This window comes from Mesoplodon mirus (genome assembly GCF_964341445.2).
Source record: "Mesoplodon mirus genome assembly, chromosome: 12".
Taxonomy (NCBI): domain Eukaryota; kingdom Metazoa; phylum Chordata; class Mammalia; order Artiodactyla; family Ziphiidae; genus Mesoplodon; species Mesoplodon mirus.
Window position 1 is genome coordinate 43,204,432 of NC_138988.1, and position 17,447 is coordinate 43,221,878.

The window sequence follows — 17,447 nt, forward strand, 5'->3', positions numbered from 1 at the left end:
TAAATTATCCCCTCCTCCATGAAGCCTTTCCTGATACACCCTCACCCTCATAAGAGTAGATGTTTCCTCTTCTATTCCCCAAGCACCATCTATGTGTCCCTAATAAAGCACTCAATACACAGCTATTTTTATATCTTCCTCCTCCACCCAAATGGAAGTCCTTGGGAAATGGACTGTGTTTTAGTCAACTCCTTATAACAAGCACCTAGTGTTGTTGAATTAACAAAACATGGTTCCTCTTTTTCCTTTTGAAGGTAAACCTAGCTGGAGACACAAGCACACAGACACACACCAGACAACTATTGGACATCCAAGTGCTAATCTGTGTGAGGCTGACTGAATAGAAGAAATTAAAGCCCAATTCAGAGTGTCACTGACATGTCCATGGAAGCTGTGATTCATCCTGTTCCATGGTTGTCAGAGCCCTAGTCAAATCCCCTTTGAAACAGCTTCTGAACTGTGCCCTGTCCATATCAGGTGCTGCTCAAAAGAGGCAGAGCAAGGAAGGGAAGGGCACAGACTCTGATAAATGCTGAAGTGTCCGTGTCACAGAGGTCAGTGTGCATGGGAGTGTGCCTGTGTATGTCCATGCACATGGAAGTCTGGGGGTTGTAGAGATCCTATTCCAAAAAGTAGAACATCCTTCAGAGGAGCACAAAGAAAAGAGATCAGGAGGGAAGTGAGCGTCAGCAGCCTTGAAAAATAGCCATGTTGATCCCCTTTCCCATACTGTTATTGTGGGATCTACTCTACCACAAAGGGGTTATTATCTCTCAGGCCTGTGGAAAGGGTATATTTGGGGTACATAGGACTTTCAAGGGAGAAGGAGCTGGTGGGAGGAAACTTGGTGAGTATAGGGAATCTTGGAGTAGGAGGTAGTGGGTGATGATGGTGGGGAGAATTGCTACAGGGTCTGAAGTGAGGTACTGAAGTTATTCCCAGACTGGATTGTTATCACAGAGACAGGTGCTGGGATCTCCTGTGCCAACAGTAGGGGAGAATTTGAGCTGCAGGGGCTGAGGCATGAGGTCAGAAAGAAGCTTGTAAATGATTTCAGCATCACGAACAAGGACCCCACTCCTGCTCCAGAACTGCAGATCAGAGTGTCAGAAGGAAGCTGACCCTTGATGTCCACAGGTCCACAGACACCTCAAGGTCAGCATGTTCAAGGTCACAAACAATCCAGGGTTCTTCTCCAGTGCTACTGCCTTAGAATCACCACCTACCTAACTGCCCAATCTGGAAACCTGGGAGGCATTTTGGACTTCTCCCTTCTTTTTCAACATTCCACAGTCCCAATCTTGTTTATTGCCTCGAGTCCCCATAAAAGTCTTTATAATCCACCCTTTTCCCCATCCATAATGCCCCTGTCCTAGTTTAGGCTACCATTGGTTGGGGGGCATGGCAGGCAGGGTCTGGATTATCAAAACCTCCTCCTAGTCTCTGTGCCTCCAGATATCTCTCTGCATATCGTCCATGGCAGCTGGAAAGGTGGGTCACCTTTAAGGCACAAACCTGAGCCCCTTACCATTCTGTGCTTGTTGTAAGACTCAGTCTGGGGTGACTTGTTGTCATCTGTGGAGCCCTCTGACACCCTTGGCTTCATTCTGTGCCTTCTCACACTGGCATTTTTGGAAGCCAAAGGGGATCCATTGTGGGAGTGGAGAGAGGCTGTGTCAACCCCCAGGGCTGCCAGCACCTGAAAGGAGGCAACAGCAGTATCTGGATGAGCTTAGCATAAATGTGTGTCCCCCAGACATGGGGTGTCACAGAGGTGATGGCATCTAAACCAGAGGAGATCAGGATTAGGACCTGGGTGGTGGTTGGATTAAGACATGGCAGGAGGAGTCACCTCTGGGTCACCTCCCTCATTCACATCCTGTAGTAAACTCTGTCGATGCCCTGTCCAGATCTTTTACCAGGTCAGTACCCTCATCTCAAGCTGCTTGAATGTTAGTTACTAATGGGTTACAGCTGTAGGATTTGCAGAAAACTTTCTTTGACTATACGTTTGGCTGGAGGTACAAAGGGCCGGCGTTCTTGCCTCCAGGTAAGGATAACCCTGTGGAACAAGTCATGCCCTGGAGCTCCCCATGTGATCAGGCCAAAGGTAGTATCTAGCTGAGGCCACTTCCTTGTTTAATTCTTCCCCTGTCCCATCCTGTTTCCTTCAGTCTCCTCCTAAGAGCACCCCTCAGTGAATCACTTGCACAGGCTCTTCATTCATTTTTCTTGAGAAAATCTAACCTAAGATGGTCCCTGAGATAAGATGAATCTTCCTATGGTTCCCTAAAATGACAGTCTTACTCTAAGAGGCTACTCCAGATATCTGCCCAACGATGTACAACCTGCAACAGATTTCACAAAGATCCACCCCTCACTGACCTCCTGCTTCATCCGGAGCATCTGAAGGGCCTCCTGGAACTTCTTCTCCTTGGCTTCAATTTCATCAATGGTTGCCTGGTTCTGCTCCTCATATGCCATGGTGACCACAGCCAAGATCAAATTGACCAGGTAGAAAGACCCCAGGAAGATAACAAGCACGAAAAAAAACATATAGATTTTCCCAGAAGCCCTCAGGGTCTGCAGATTCAAAAGAAAGAAGAGAGACTTGTACCTAGAGAACTTGGGCCCCTGACATGGTCAGGGTCCTCCAGGAAGAATGTAGCCATGCAGCCAATGCCCCAGCCTCCAACCGAGTCTGTATGGGGACATGCAGATCAATACCTGCTGGTAGAGGCGTTCCCAGGAATCCTGTGTCATGAGGCGGAACAGTGAGAGGAAAGCCCAAGCAAAGGAGTCAAAGCTGGTATAGTTAAAATCTGGGTTGTCAGATGTTTTAAGGCAGAAATAACCTTCAGGGCAGTGGCTGCAGCAAGAACAGAGAAGGTTGTCAATTGCACAGCCTCCCACTTACTGGGGGCAAGACAGTCCAGGGCTGTGGGAAGATCTGGGGGTTTGAAGTCAAAGACTGGAGTTCAAGGCCTAGCCTACCTCTTATTAGCTGAGTGACCTTGGACATTCAGTCTCTTTAGGTCTGTTTCTCTTGCCCATTAAATGGGGACGATAATATTAGGGAATTACTGACTGAAACCACCCGTCCTGGCCAGGTTAGAACCACTTACATGAGTTGTCTCACAACAAGAGGTCTCAATAAGGAACACAGAACCAACAAGCTGCCGCCAAAACCAACCAGAAGAATTTGGGAGGGGAAAAAAGGATGGAGGAGGCGCCAACCCATAATAGTCCTGCAAACCTCCCAGAAACCCTCGTGATGGAAATTGTCTTGACTGGATGTGTGTGCAGCCAGGAAGGGCCCTGAATCAGACCAAATATGGGCACAAGCAAAATGATTGGCCAAGACAACCCAGAAAGCTAACCCCACCTCCATAAATCCTGAGACCGTGAGCCATGAGGCAGAGCAGTTCTCCTGGCTTCCCTACCCTGCTGCTGTCTGCTCAAGCACTCATTTACAAAAAAGTGGTTTATTTTGTCAATATGCACGTTTCCTCAGACGATTTTTTTTTTTTTTGGCTGCGTTGGGTCTTCGTCGCTGCACACGGGCTTTTCTCTAGTGGCGAGCAGGGGCTACTCTTCGTTGCGGTGTGGTGGCTTCTCTTGTTGTGGAGCATGGGCTCTAGGCGTGCAGGCTTCAGTAGTTGTGGTACGTGGGCTCAGCAGTTGTGGCTCACGGGCTCTAGAGCGCAGGCTCAGTAGTTGTGGCACATGGGATTAATTGCCCTGTAGCATCTGGGATCTTCCCGGACCAGGGGTTGAACCTGTGTCCCCTGCATTGGCAGGTGGATTCTTAACCACTGTGCCACCAGGGAAGTCCCTACGATTCATTTCTGAGTATTAGACAAGAGCTCATCTCAGGCCCTAGAAGAGATACCCCACCCTCCCTGCCCCACCCCACCCTGGTAACATAATACCTTCACGTCAGAGTTTCATGCAAAGAGAAATGGCCTCTAGAAGGCTAGCTGGCTGCCCAGACATGACCCCATAAGATGGTGAGCTCTTTGCAAATTGACACCAGGGGAGGCAGAGTCAGTAAAACCTGAGCCAGTTGGCATCACCTGCAGAGCTGTCTTTCAAAGGAGGACTCACAATTAGCCAAGTTCACTGACCAATTACATGCAACAATCAAAACACCACTTTCTGGGCTTCCCTGGTGGCACAGTGGTTGAGAGTCCGCCTGCCAGTGCAGGGGACACAGGTTCGTGCCGCGGTCCGGGAGGATCCCACATGCCACGGAGCAGCTAGGCCCGTGAGCCATGGCCGCTGAGCCTGCGCATCTGGAGCCTGTGCTCCACAAGGGGAGAGGCCACAACAGTGAGAGGCCCGTGTACCACAAAAAAAAAAAAAAAAAAAAAAAAAAAAACCACCACTTTCCAATAACTGAGCATGTACTGTGTACCTCTCTCTCTCCTAAGTGCTTTACAAATGCTATAATTTAATCATCTCAATAATCCTTTATTTTAAAAACAGATGTGTGGTACTGGCACAAAAACAGAAATATAGATCAATGGAACAGGATAGAAAGCCCAGAAATAAACCCATGCACATATGGTCACCTTATCTTTGATAAAGGAGGCAGGAATGTACAGTGGAAAAAGGACAGCCTCTTCAACAAGTGGTGCTGGGAAAACTGGACAGGTACATGTAAAAGTATGAGGTTAGAACACTCCCTAACACCATACACAAAATAAGCTCAAAATGGATTAAAGACCTAAATGTAAGGCCAGAAACTATCAAACTCTTAGAGGAAAACATAGGCAGAACACTCTATGACATAAATCACAGCAAGATCCTTTTGGACCCACCTCCTAGAGAAATGGAAATGAAAACAAAAATAAACAAATGGGACCTAATGAAACTTAAAAGCTTTTGCACAGCAAAGGAAACCATAAACAAGACAAAAAGACAACCCTCAGAATGGGAGAAAATATTTGCAAATGAAGCAGCTGACAAAGGATTAATCTCCAAAATTTACAAGCAGCTCATGCAGCTCAATAACAAAAAAACAAACAACCCAATCCAAAAATGGGCAGAAGACCTAAATAGACATTTCTCCAAAGAACATATACAGATTGCCAACAAACACATGAAAGAATGCTCAACATCATTAATCATTAGAGAAATGCAAATCAAAACTACAATGAGATATCATCTCACACCAGTCAGAATGGCCATCATCAAAAAATCTAGAAACAATAAATGCTGGAGAAGGTGTGGAGAAAAGGGAACACTCTTGCACTGCTGGTGGGAATGTGAATTGGTAAGCCACTATGGAGAACAGTATGGAGGTTCCTTAAAAAACTACAAACAGAACTACCATATGACCCAGCAATCCCACTACTGGGCATATACCCTGAGAAAACCATAATTCAAAAAGAGGCATGTACCAAAATGTTCATTGCAGCTCTATTTACAATAGCCAGGACATGGAAGCAACCTAAGTGTCCATCATCGGATGAATGGATAAAGAAGATGTGGCACATATATACAATGGAATATTACTCAGCCATAAAAAGAAACGAAACTGAGCTATTTGTAATGAGGTGGATAGACCTAGAGTCTGTCATACAGAGTGAAGTAAGTCAGAAAGAGAAAGAAAAATACCGTATGCTAACACATAAATATGGAATCTAAGGGAAAAAAATGTCATGAAGAACCTAGGGGTAAGATGGGAATAAAGACACAGACCTACTAGAGAATGGACTTGAGGATATGGGGAGAGGGAAGGGTAAGCTGTGACAAAGTGAGAGAGTGGCATGGACATATATACACTACCAAACGTAAAATAGATAGCTAGTGGGAAGCAGCCGCATAGCACAGGGAGATCAGCTCGGTGCTTATGACCACCTAGAGGGGTGGGATAGGGAGGGTGGGAGGGAGGGAGATGCAAGAGTGAAGAGATATGGGAACATATGTATATGTATAACTGATTCACTTTGTTATAAAGCAGAAACTAACACACCATTGTAAAGCAATTATACTCCAATAAAGATGTAAAAAAAAAAAACAGATGTGGAAGCTGGGGTTCAGAGAGAAGAAGTCAGCTGTCTAAAAGCACACAGATGCCAATGGATTTATTTAAAAGGAGAAATATAACTGTCCAGTAGTTTATGAAGACTGACCTATGAAGGAAGGCCAAATTGAAGATGACTGCCTGGTGAGCACTGGGATGGCTAGGGCTGCACTGCCCTCTCTCATAATAAGAGGGTATGTTGGTATCGCGAAGCATCTCTAAGCTTGAGGCATGTGAGTGCTCCCCTGCACCCCAGTGAGATGGCCTGGTTGAGGAGACAGTAACGCCTTTTTTGTAGTTCGGGATTCTACTTCAGGATTCCTCCACCAACACCAACCCTGGGGGGTCTTCTTATTCCAGACATCCATACAAACACACATCCAGGAACCCACAGAATTGATTAGGGCCTGACAACTTGATTATAACTAAATCCCAATTCTGTCTCCAACCTTGGTTGGAGATTTGTGAGTTTCCAGACTCTGTAGACCCACATATAAAGACAGTCTCTTGGTTCTGCTCTCCCAAGGAGCTAGTTAACCCATTACCTGTAGGTTTGCTAGTTAACACTAAGGGCAGCCTATTTCTATGTCTGCCATAGAACACCTCTATAGCTGCTACACATCAACAACTAACTGCTCAGAGTATTAAATGAGACCACGGTGTAAAGGCTCTTGCAAGATGCCTTCAGCATAGCAAATATTGTACGTAAAATGCAGAAATAAATTTCTTGGTGTTTTTAATCTGAAGCTACCAAAAAGATGGACTAGAATAATGTATGTGAAAGAATGCTGAAAATCATCAAGTATTTCCTGGTACTTGTTCTCCACTTTGAGACCCTGGACTTTCTCCCTGCAGTGTCACTGGTCATTGTGGGCTTTTGCTCAGGGCTCTGGCTTCTCTGCAGCTCAGCACAGAACCCAGGTTCGGTGCTCACAGCATGCCTGTCAGGGCTCACTCTGCCCATCATCTAAGCTGGTCTCTACTTAACATCCCAGCCCTAGCCACTCCTTCCCCGCCTGGCCAGGACCTATGCAGCAGGATAGCTGGTCTCTCTCAGAGTTGGAGGGGGGCCCCATGGATGGACCCCACAGCTTTACCACAGTCAGTGCATGGGCTACTGTGGAACCATCCTCATGAGAAATGCCATTAGACAGGAGGAGGACACTGACGGGTCCTAGGTTTCAATTTAAGTCTAAGGCAAATGAAAACTGACATCAGAACAACCCTCTTCCTGAACTCAAGAACAAAATGCCAAGTGCATTCGTGAAGAAACAGGCCAAGGGGCCTGTGTTGCTCAAATTCTCCTGTTAGTCCCACCCCTCAGCTCTAGCTGAGATTGTTTTCCTGGGGAGCTGATGAAGGCAGAACTCCATAAAGTTCCCAGCCAACTCCACTTGTGCAATATAGGGCTGTTAGCCACTCAGGGAGGGGGTTGCGTGGGCTCGGGTTTCCAGAACCCCTCGCCATGGAGATGGGAGGGATGAGTCTTTCTGATCTGTTGCCTGATCTCTTTCTGCTCACACCTGTTCCTGTGGTCAAAGCAGCAGGCAGACCTAAGGGGCCCTCTACCCCTTTGCTTTGTCTCACATTCTGTTCTGCCATCTAAAGGCTCCATCTGGGCTTCCCTGGTGGCACAGTGGTTAAGAATCTGCCTGCCAATGCAGGGGACACGGGTTCGAGCCCTGGTCTGGGAAGATCCCACATGCCGTGGAGCAACTAAGCCCGTGAACCACAACTACTGAGCCTGCACGTCTAGAGCCTGCGCTCCACAACAAGAGAAGCCACGACAATGAGAAGCCCGCGCGCCACAATGAAGAGTGGCCCCCGCTCCCCTCAGCCAGAGAAAGCCTGCGCACAGAAGCGAAGACCCAACACAGCCAAAAATAAACAAATAAATTAATTAATTTTAAAAAAATTTAAAAAATAAAGGCTCCATCCAAACCATCTCTTGTTCATCCAGCCTGGAGACATCCTGTTTACCCTTCAATCTCACCTCAGTCACCACCTCTAGAAAACCTTCCCTGACATCCTCCCTGTCTCACACCATCACCTCACTGTGTTTCCCCAGCCCAGGGAGCCTCTAGGACAGGTACTTCACAGCATAGCATCTTTCTGTATATGCATCAGAGCTCACAAACTGGCAGATTGCTAGCTGAATTTGCATTGCTGAAATATTTTGTTTGGCCCACAATATGTAGACATTTTCTGAAATTGGTAGCCAATGTTTATAGTTAAGGGAGTTTAAATAAAAATTGCAATTTCCTGTCTCTCTTTTAAAAACTTGGTCATTCTGGAAACAGTGGACCTACATTTCCACATGACAACGAAAAGCTGAACTGAGAAGTGGCTACCCCTTAAGATGGAGCATGAACTCTCATGATCATGGTTCCCACCCAGCCTGCTACTCACATTTGTTGTTATGTGTCTGGCCTCTGTACGAATTGAAACTGCAAAGTCTGATGCATGTGTTTCTTCCTCTGCTATGTGAGGATAATGAAACCCATGTGGTAGAGTTGTAATTAAATGTAGAGCATTTGACATAAAACATAGTTAATAAATATTTGTTCCTTCCTGGGGCAGACTGTTTGCAAAAATTACAGTTATTCCCATCTCTGTCTCCACGCCCCTTTTAATATGATGTCGCAGGTTCTCCCAGCAACAGGTGGAGTCTATTCCCCCATTCCTTGGATTTGGACTGGGCTGTGCCTTGCTTTAGTCAATAGGATGCAATAGAAGTGATATTATGCCAGTTCTAAGCCTAGGCCTCAAGAGACCTGGAACACTTCCACTCTTTCTCTTGGAGTCCTGCCTCCACCAGAAGAATAAGCCTGGACTAGTCTGATGCGGGGGTGAGAGACCACACGGAGCAGAGACAAAACACCCCAGCTGAGGCCATCCTAGATCAGCCAGACCCCTGCTAATCCATCCACTGTCTGCAGATGCATGAATGAGCCCAGTCAGTATCAGAAGAACAGTAGACTGATCTCAGCTTAATGTGCAGATCTGCAGAATCCTGAGCTAAGTAAATGGCTGGTGTTTTAGACCACAAAATCTTGGGGTTGTTTGTTACACAGCAAGAACTAACTCATACACTCCCTCCTCATGAGCCTGGGATGGCAGAGGCCATGACTTATTAATTTCTACATCTTCCTCAGGACTTGCAACCCAGGCTTCACTCAGAAAAAGCTGATGACAAGAAGGAGAAAGGGCTGCTGGGCATTGGTACTATGTCATGGCTTGGGCACTCACCCTGAATCAGATCCATTGCCACACAGTAAGGGATCAGAAGTACCTGGTTTGTTGGTGTAGAAATCTGCAAAATAAAGGAAGAATTGAAAGCCTCACATGGTTCTCAACCCTCAACTCAAGCCTTGAGTGGTGAAATCAACACCTGCTGAGTCTTCTGCCAGAGTGAGGAGAGAGCCCTTGGCCATGTGCCCTCACTGGATATGCTGGGACGCCTGGAAGGGGAAATGTCTCATCTGGGAAGAGAAAAGCTGAGCAGTGGCTTCAGCTTTGAGCTTCCTTCAGCAGAGGCAGAATGACCTGCCTCTGGATTTATAGCTCATTTCCTTGTAAAAGGAAATTTGGCAACAGAGAATGGGGGGCCCAAAAGTAAAACACAACTCATGAGAAGCATTTCAGCAGAAAAGAGGAATCAAAATATATGTCTATACAGGTATGCAGGGGCTTCACACCCCCTGCCAACCAGACCTGGGTCCCTATGACAGAAATTCCACTCCCGTTTTTCATGAGAAGAGTAATTGGCCGTCTCGTTGACAACTGTGCAATTCTTGACACATTTGTTCTTGAGGTTGCCCTTGAAGAGCTGCAGGCCCACCAGGGCAAAGACACTCAGGCAGAAGATGGTGAGGATGGTCACGTCAGCCAGCTTCCTCACCGAGTGGATCAGGGCTCCCACGATGACCTTCAGCCCTGTGGGAAGATGACACTGATACTCTCACGTGGATGAGGTGCCACACGCAGGACACACACGTGTGCCTGAAACGCTTGCATCTTAGCCATCCTACTGTCTCACTACACACAGGTGTGAGGTATTTTACAAACTCTAGGGCAGTTCCAAGCCCAGTTTCTCATCTGAACCTTGCAAGAAGCCTGAGAGGCAGGCAGAGATTATTGTCCCATTGTAAAGATGAAGCAACTGAGATCCAGGCAATGCATTTCATTTTAAAGCTAATAAATTCTGGAGAGTAGCAATTCAATTTAAAAAATAATTGATGAGTACCTGCTATGTTCCAGGCACTACACTAGGCGTGAGGCTACTAACTTCATTCCAGTCATTTGGTATCTGTTTTTCTGTCCTTATCTCAGTCCTGGGAGGCAGCTCGAGGCTGGGGACACACGTACCTCAGTGTGTGTGAGTGTGTGTGTGTGAGTGAGTGAAAGAGAAAGAGAAAAGGAGGAGGAGGAGGAGGAAGAAAGGAGGGAGGGAGGGGGAGAGAGACATGTAAGGGAGATAGAATGAGACAGAGATGCAAAGACACAGAGATGAACATAACAGTGTGAAGCCATGAGAGACACTGAGAGTCACTGAGGAAGAAACAGAGAATCTGAGAAGGAGCACAGCTGGCAGCAAAGATGGGGCCCCTGCTTGTTTAAGGAAAGATGATTTGTTGCTCTGGCAAAGGAAAACACCTTCTTCGGGAAAGCAGCTTCCCAAGTAGCAGAAAGAGTTCTAACCAGGGAAGCAGACTGCGATCTAGCTTTGCGTTGTCATTTTGGTCAACAAATAACCCATTGAGCACACCCTGCCCCATGTGGTCCCCTCTGGGAGCCGAGCAATGGTTAAGGCACTGGCCTGTGGTGGGGCTGTCTGATGAGTGAGGAGAAACTCCATAGCATTATTGAGCAGGTGGACACACAGAGGAACAGCCCCTCACAGAAGCCTGGGAGTCGGGGTAAGATGAGGTGGAGGCTGGGGAAGATGGGAAGGACCAGGGAGTCTCCTTGAGGAGGTCAGAGCGTGGCAGAGCCCTGAGGATGCATATGAGTTGAGTGAAGAAAGGAGGAGGGATTTCCTGACAGAGGAGCAGCATGGCCCAGGGCTGGGCAATGAGCAAAAGCTTTGAGTATCTGTGGAACCACAGGCGGATTCTGGAATGTGGTGTGAGGTGGGTACAGGAGAGAGATGAGGCAGGGAGAGGAGGGTCAGGACAGGCCAGGTCTTGTAGACAAGACTCAGGGTCTTCCTGGCTGGGAGTAGGTGAGAGAGGTACCAAGCAGCAGAACTGACTACTTATTGCAGTGATTTTCTTCATGAAGAAGCTTGTCCAGTGGAAGTTGGCAAAGACTTTTCAGTCGTTCCCTGCAGAACCAGTCACAGAACCGTGGAAAGGGACTTCCACTCTAGCGTATTTCTATTTCCCAGATGACAGCATGGGTTCTCAGGGGTGAGGGAGGGGAGATAACCCATCAGGCCACAAGGCAGAAGCATTGAGTCCCATCTCAGGGCTGTTACCTGGTCTCTGGCCTCACTATCCCCTCCATCAACCCCGTGGGAGATGAGGAGTATCACTGGGCTACTTATTGGAGGCCTGGTAAGATGAGCCCTGATACATTATTTTTGTTTCTGAATTGCCTGTAATCAAGAATTGTCTAATTATTTTCTCTTCTGTGGGTCCAAAGACAGGGCTGAGGCCCAAATTTTCAGATCCATGGAAATGGGGAAGATACTCACCAGAGCCTAGGACTGCCTTTTTCCTTCTTCACTGTTTCCAAGTTTACATTTTGGTTTAAAGTATAAATGAGAATATGACTGGAGGCTTGCCTGAACCCCACAATGAGAACATAAAATGAAGACTTGACCTTCTTGTCCTTTACAGACACCATGGGGTACTGTGGACAGAGTGTTGGCTGAGAATCAGGACATGAGGTTTCCAGGTCACAAATGCCTCTAGTGATGAGGATTTGGGATTGTGTTTTCTACTCTCTGGGCCTCAGTCTCTTTGTCTCTTAAATGGGGACAGTAGTCCGTGTCCCAGAAATTTATAGGGCTCTTCTGAAAATCAAAGTGGTACATTAGGCTGTGGAAACCAACATAAGCTCTATGAGTAAATGTGCTGGTTAAAGCGGCTCACCTGGGATCACAGACACTGTTTTTAAAGCTCTAAGGACTCTGAACGTCCGCAGGCCTGAGATCCCTCGGAGATCTATGGCTTCACCAACATACCTGTAGGACCAGAAGTCAGTCAGCATCTCTGCAAGAATAGGTACTTGGGAATTCATGCAGCATAAATCAGGACAATTTTGGGTAACACCAGCCTAGGAAGGACCCAGAACAGACACTGAGAATCTACTAGCACTTCCACTTATAGACTGACATGAACACTGATTTAATTAAAGCAATATTTTCCAGAATGGCCCCTTTGAGAAGATGCATTGTGATCTAGAAGGCTCCGTGTGCTACATGTGTGGATGGATATTGAAGCATGTGGGTGTGGCCAACCTGTCTTCTCAGGCACTGGTTCTCAGGTAAAGACCTTCATATCTGGTAGGTACAAGGCTGAGCCTTGTCTGATCCACTTTGACAGGCCAGTTATCAGCTCAGATCTGAGGTCTCCAACTTCTCCCTGAGTGTATGGGACTAACCCTAGAAAATGACTCCCAAAGCAACAGTCATTGGCAAAGAAACCCTAGGCCACACAGTCCCTAATGAGGAAGCTGGACAGAGATAAGGAAACATCCCCAGAGTGGCAGCCTGGATACACCTACAAGCCCTACACAGATGCACATACCAGTCAGTGTGGAGAAATACTCACGCCAGGGTGATGACACTAAAATCCAGCCAGTTCCAAGGATCTCGCAGGTAAGTGAACTCATTTAGACAAAATCCTCTTGCCAGTATCTTTATCAAGGCTTCAAAGGTATAAATGACAGTGAAGACATACCTGGGAGGGAAGGTGGAAAGGGAGTATTAACTGTGCCTTGGAGAGAGCTCAGAGGGACAGCGGCTGTGATTGTTCCAAAGGAGAACGTGCAAAGATCATCGCCAAGGTGGGGAAGGGGAAGAAGGGAAGGTAGGGAGATGAGACGCAGACGGAGGAACTCAGAGGAGTCACACGTACGGGGTGGGGGGGGGCGGTGGGATGATCGGCAGCCTCTGCTGCTCTGAAGGTAGGCAGAGGGCGATGGCAGGTGAGAACCTCTGGCACCATGAGGTTCAGAACAAAGTTCCTACTGTTCCATGAGGCTCCCTGAGGATTTCTGCCCTGAGGGAAGCTGGCAACTCCTCTCTCAACTTGTTGATGGCTGAAAATATGGAAGAGGGAGGAGGCCCAACTACATCCCTCCTCTCCAAACTTCTCTACTTCTGACTCTTTTCTTCTCATACCGTGCCTGGTCTGCCAGCATTTCTGGCCTCAGGGATCCCGGTCTGTTTACTGTCTAAGGCAGTAAACAACTAGGTGTCATGGAAGAAAAGAGCATCTGAGCTCACACACATTTTCTCAGGAGGATGGATCCTATTAGAGGAAGTCATCTCAAAACAGCCACTCTGCTGGGCACTCTGTGGGTTTGGATTTGAAGAGATGGATCTGAAGCTTAGGTTGAGAGTAGGGTAGTGTTTCTCAAGTGTTCAGAATCCCTCCATCACCAACAGCAGTGGCTCTCAGACTCTAGCACGCATCTGACCCCCTGGAGAGCTGTTCAAGCATCTGATTTCTGGGCTGCACGTCCAGAGTTTCTGACTCGTTAAGTCTGGGGTAGGGCCCAAGGATTTGCATTTCTCACAAGTTCCCAGCAGAGCCTAATGTTGATGGCCTGAGGAACTACCCTTTTAGAACCACTGACCAAAGGGATTCAGATGCATGCATAAATCACACCTAATTTTGGATACATTACATTTTAAAAACTTATAAAATTCTAAATGTAAACCCTGGTATGAAAAATGAAAAGACTTTTGATTAAATATGGCAGATTGAAGACATGTATTTACCTCTAACCTTTTGGAAATCCTTCTTAAATGATAGTAAAAAGAATTTTTTTAAAAGCATAAATTCACTAGGGCAATGATAATGGAGAACATAACAGCACTCTGGAAATTAGAGTGAAGACGGATGAGTGGTAACTGACAGAGAAGACCCTAGAAAGCTGAAACCTTAGCTGGAAGTAGGGAGTTCCCAGAAGCAAGCCAACCCACATGGCAGAGCTCCTTAGGACTTAGGGATGCTAAATACCTCTGAAAGTGGGGCCTGGGGAGACAGTGGCAAGAGGGGCTGAAAGGGCAGTTTGAAAATCTTTACAAGAAGCAGTTGGGCTTTCTAAATCCCCCTCCACACCAACCATTCAGGGAGGAACTGCCTCCTCTGATCTGGAAATAGACTGGATTGAACAAGAGGGAGAGAGTTGCATCCTGAAACAGGGGTATAAAGGAAAAATTTACATATGTACTAAAAGGCAGACAACCTTCCCACCCACCCACTTCTTCCCCTCAGTAAGTTCCTAGAAGCCTGTCAGTCAGGTTAACAGCTCAAGAAGTTGCTGCACTTTTAATATGGACAGCCAGCCAATGAGCATCAGGAATCTGAAGGCTACTTCTAACACCAAAGACTAAAAGAACTAAACAGGAAAGAAAGAAAAAGAAAAAAAGACAATGCAGATAGAAGAAGAGTCAGGAAAAAACCCTTATCATTAATATTTTTAGAGAGTTAAGAGATGAGAAGATACTGGATACATATAGAAGGCTATAACAAGAATATTCAAAGAACAAAAGAGAACTTTTGAAAACAAAAATATGATAGCAAAAGTAAAACATTAATAGAAGGGCTAGAAATAAAGTTGAGGAAATCTCACAGAAAGTGGAACAAAAAGAAATAAATAAGAGGTGATTAAAAATATGAAAATTAGAGAATTAGACTAATAGGTACAATGTCTGATTAACAGGTGATCTAGGGATTTCCCTGGCAGTCCAGTGGTTAAGACTCTACTCTCTCAATGCAGGGGGCGTGGGTACCAAAAAAAATAATATAAGAAAATTTCCCTAAACTGAAGGCTCTAAATATTCAGCTAAAATACCCACGAGTGTGCAGGAAAATGAATGAAAAAGGTTCATATCAAGGCACAACATCACAAAATTTGAGAATACTGTACACAAAGAGAAGAGCCTAACTTTTTCTGAAGGAGTGAAAATCACAGGTCACATACAAAAGATTGAGAATCAAAATACCATCAGATTTCTTAATAGCAAAATTGGAGGTTATAAGACAGTGGAACAATGTCTTCAAAATTTTGAGGAAAATAATTTCTAATTTATAGCTGCTTCCCCAGCTAAACTGTTTAGATGAGGCTAGTATAAAGATATGCCAAGTCTCAGAAAATTTATTTCCCACCTACCCATCTAAGAAAGTTACCAGAGGATATGCTCCACCAAAACAAGGAAGTAAACAAATAACGAGGAATATATGGGATGCAGGGGAGTGACAAATGGAATCCAAAAGAGGACGGAGAAGGAAAAATCTCTGGAAAAGAGCTGTACATCAGGCCTAGGGAACATCTAGACCAGATTGAGGCAGGAGTTGAGGGACTCCAAGGATATTCCCAAGAAAAATGGAAACTGATGGATAATCTGATACGTTCAAGTAAATTTAAGCAATAACTAAACATCTGGAGAAGAGTTTAGTGATAAAAATACAGAAATTAGTGATGAATATACAGAAAACTGAGCAAATGAAGAAATGAAATCCTTATTAACTTCAGAGAAAGCAAAAACATTGTGCAAAAAGGAAATGTAACCAAAGTATACTGCATGATACAGCTGTGAATAGTATTTGCTTAGCAATACTATTATATAATCATATATGTAGTCAGACAATGTACATATTGTCTGATTATCTAACCAAAAATTATGATATAACTATAATGGGAAGAGAAGTGTGAGAGAAAATGAGTGTTTGTATGTGGACCTAATCCCTTTTTTTTTCCATAACAGAAAGCTAATAGATAATATCTAATGTGGAAAAAAATTTTTAAATAGTAGTCTGAGTATATTTTTAGAGCTAGAGAGGTATCAGAAGAAAGCAGTAAACAAATGGTGAGAGTGGTTGCCTCTGGAAATATGGGATTAGGGGTGAGGAGATGAGAAACATGAAATTGCTGTTTTTGTTATAATCTTTATGGAGCTATGTGACCTTTTAAACCATGGATCTGTATATCTTAAATAAAAGTAAAAATCAAATTTAAAAGTGCATAGCAGTAATGTTTCTTTCCTATCTGTGAGAGGAGAAATAGTGTTTGAAATCATTCACAAAGAAATCTATATCTGCCTGGGTAGCTGTTTGAGCTGTCAGCTGCCATAGCTTGTCGGGTTTCCCCCCACTCTTTATGTTTTCTAAATTAGAAAATCTTAACTCAGAATTATAGGTTGTTGGGAAGCTTTGACAGATATTTTGGCCTTTCAGGTCAAATGCAGATCCAGAAATTATGGAGAGAGTTCTCTCCAAAGACTATTTTCAGTGTTTCACCAGAGGACAAGTGTCCCAGCTTAGTGCCACTGAAAGCTAGAAGGTTAAAGGTCTCGGCTTGGGAGACAGCAGCTGATGGAGTCACATCCTCTCTCTGGTGACATTTGGCTCACAAGGTATTTCTGCATGTTCAGTTGTAGCATTTGGATGTGATTTTTAATATGCAAAGACATACCTTAAGTGTTTTTCCTGATGAATGAAGAAAATCATTGGTACTGGGGAAAAGTCAAACTCTCAGCCACTGAGCCATTTGCACCACTGTTCAGTTTTAAGAAGCCATGATGTCTAATCATTTAAAAACTCTGATATTTAGACCCTGAAGTCAAAGATCCAGACTATTCAAAATCCTAAATGTATTCCTGAGACATGCCATGTGTATTCACAGAAATAGTCATTTTAAAAGATTTAATATCTTGCTGGAAAACACTGCAAACCTTTTCTTGCTTGCCAGCTAGAGCAATTCAGTGTAGAAAAACATCCTGTACTCACTTGTTTCAGCCGTGTAGGCTGAAGAAACATATACTAAGTGGCCACAATCAGTTTGTAATCACAACTTCCATGATGTCCCTCAACAGCGAATCAGGGTCTGGAAGTATGCTATGGACGCTTGCTATTTTCACAAATAGTGTACATACCACATTGGAAGCAACATCTTCCATTGGTATAGGGATGCCCTTCCTTGCTGACCATCTAGCTGGAGCTTCTTCAATATCAATTCAACTACCTTTTCTTTTTAATTGTGGTAAAATACATATAAAATTCACCCACTTTTAAGTATACAATTCAGTGGCAATAAGTGCATTCACAAAATTGTGCAACCATAACCACTATCCATCTCCAGAACTTTTTCATCATCCCAAACAGAAACTCTGTACTCATTAAACAACTACTCCCCATTCCTCCCTCCCCTGCTCCCTGGCAACCTCTGTTCTACTTTC

General features: G+C 45.1%; 1 protein-coding gene across 1 annotated transcript in view; it reads right to left on the minus strand.

The window, feature by feature from the left end:
- Positions 1–17,447, minus strand: part of SCN10A (sodium voltage-gated channel alpha subunit 10) — a gene marked incomplete at both ends in the record, with an annotated part of 82,560 nt that overhangs the window by 50,257 nt on the left and 14,856 nt on the right. The window contains 7 exons of the mRNA XM_082637707.1: positions 1,529–1,699; positions 2,386–2,583; positions 2,728–2,869; positions 9,281–9,344; positions 9,746–9,967; positions 12,130–12,221; positions 12,811–12,939. Coding sequence (XP_082493833.1) covers positions 1,529–1,699; positions 2,386–2,583; positions 2,728–2,869; positions 9,281–9,344; positions 9,746–9,967; positions 12,130–12,221; positions 12,811–12,939 — 1,018 coding nt within the window. The remainder of the gene's footprint in view (positions 1–1,528; positions 1,700–2,385; positions 2,584–2,727; positions 2,870–9,280; positions 9,345–9,745; positions 9,968–12,129; positions 12,222–12,810; positions 12,940–17,447) is intronic.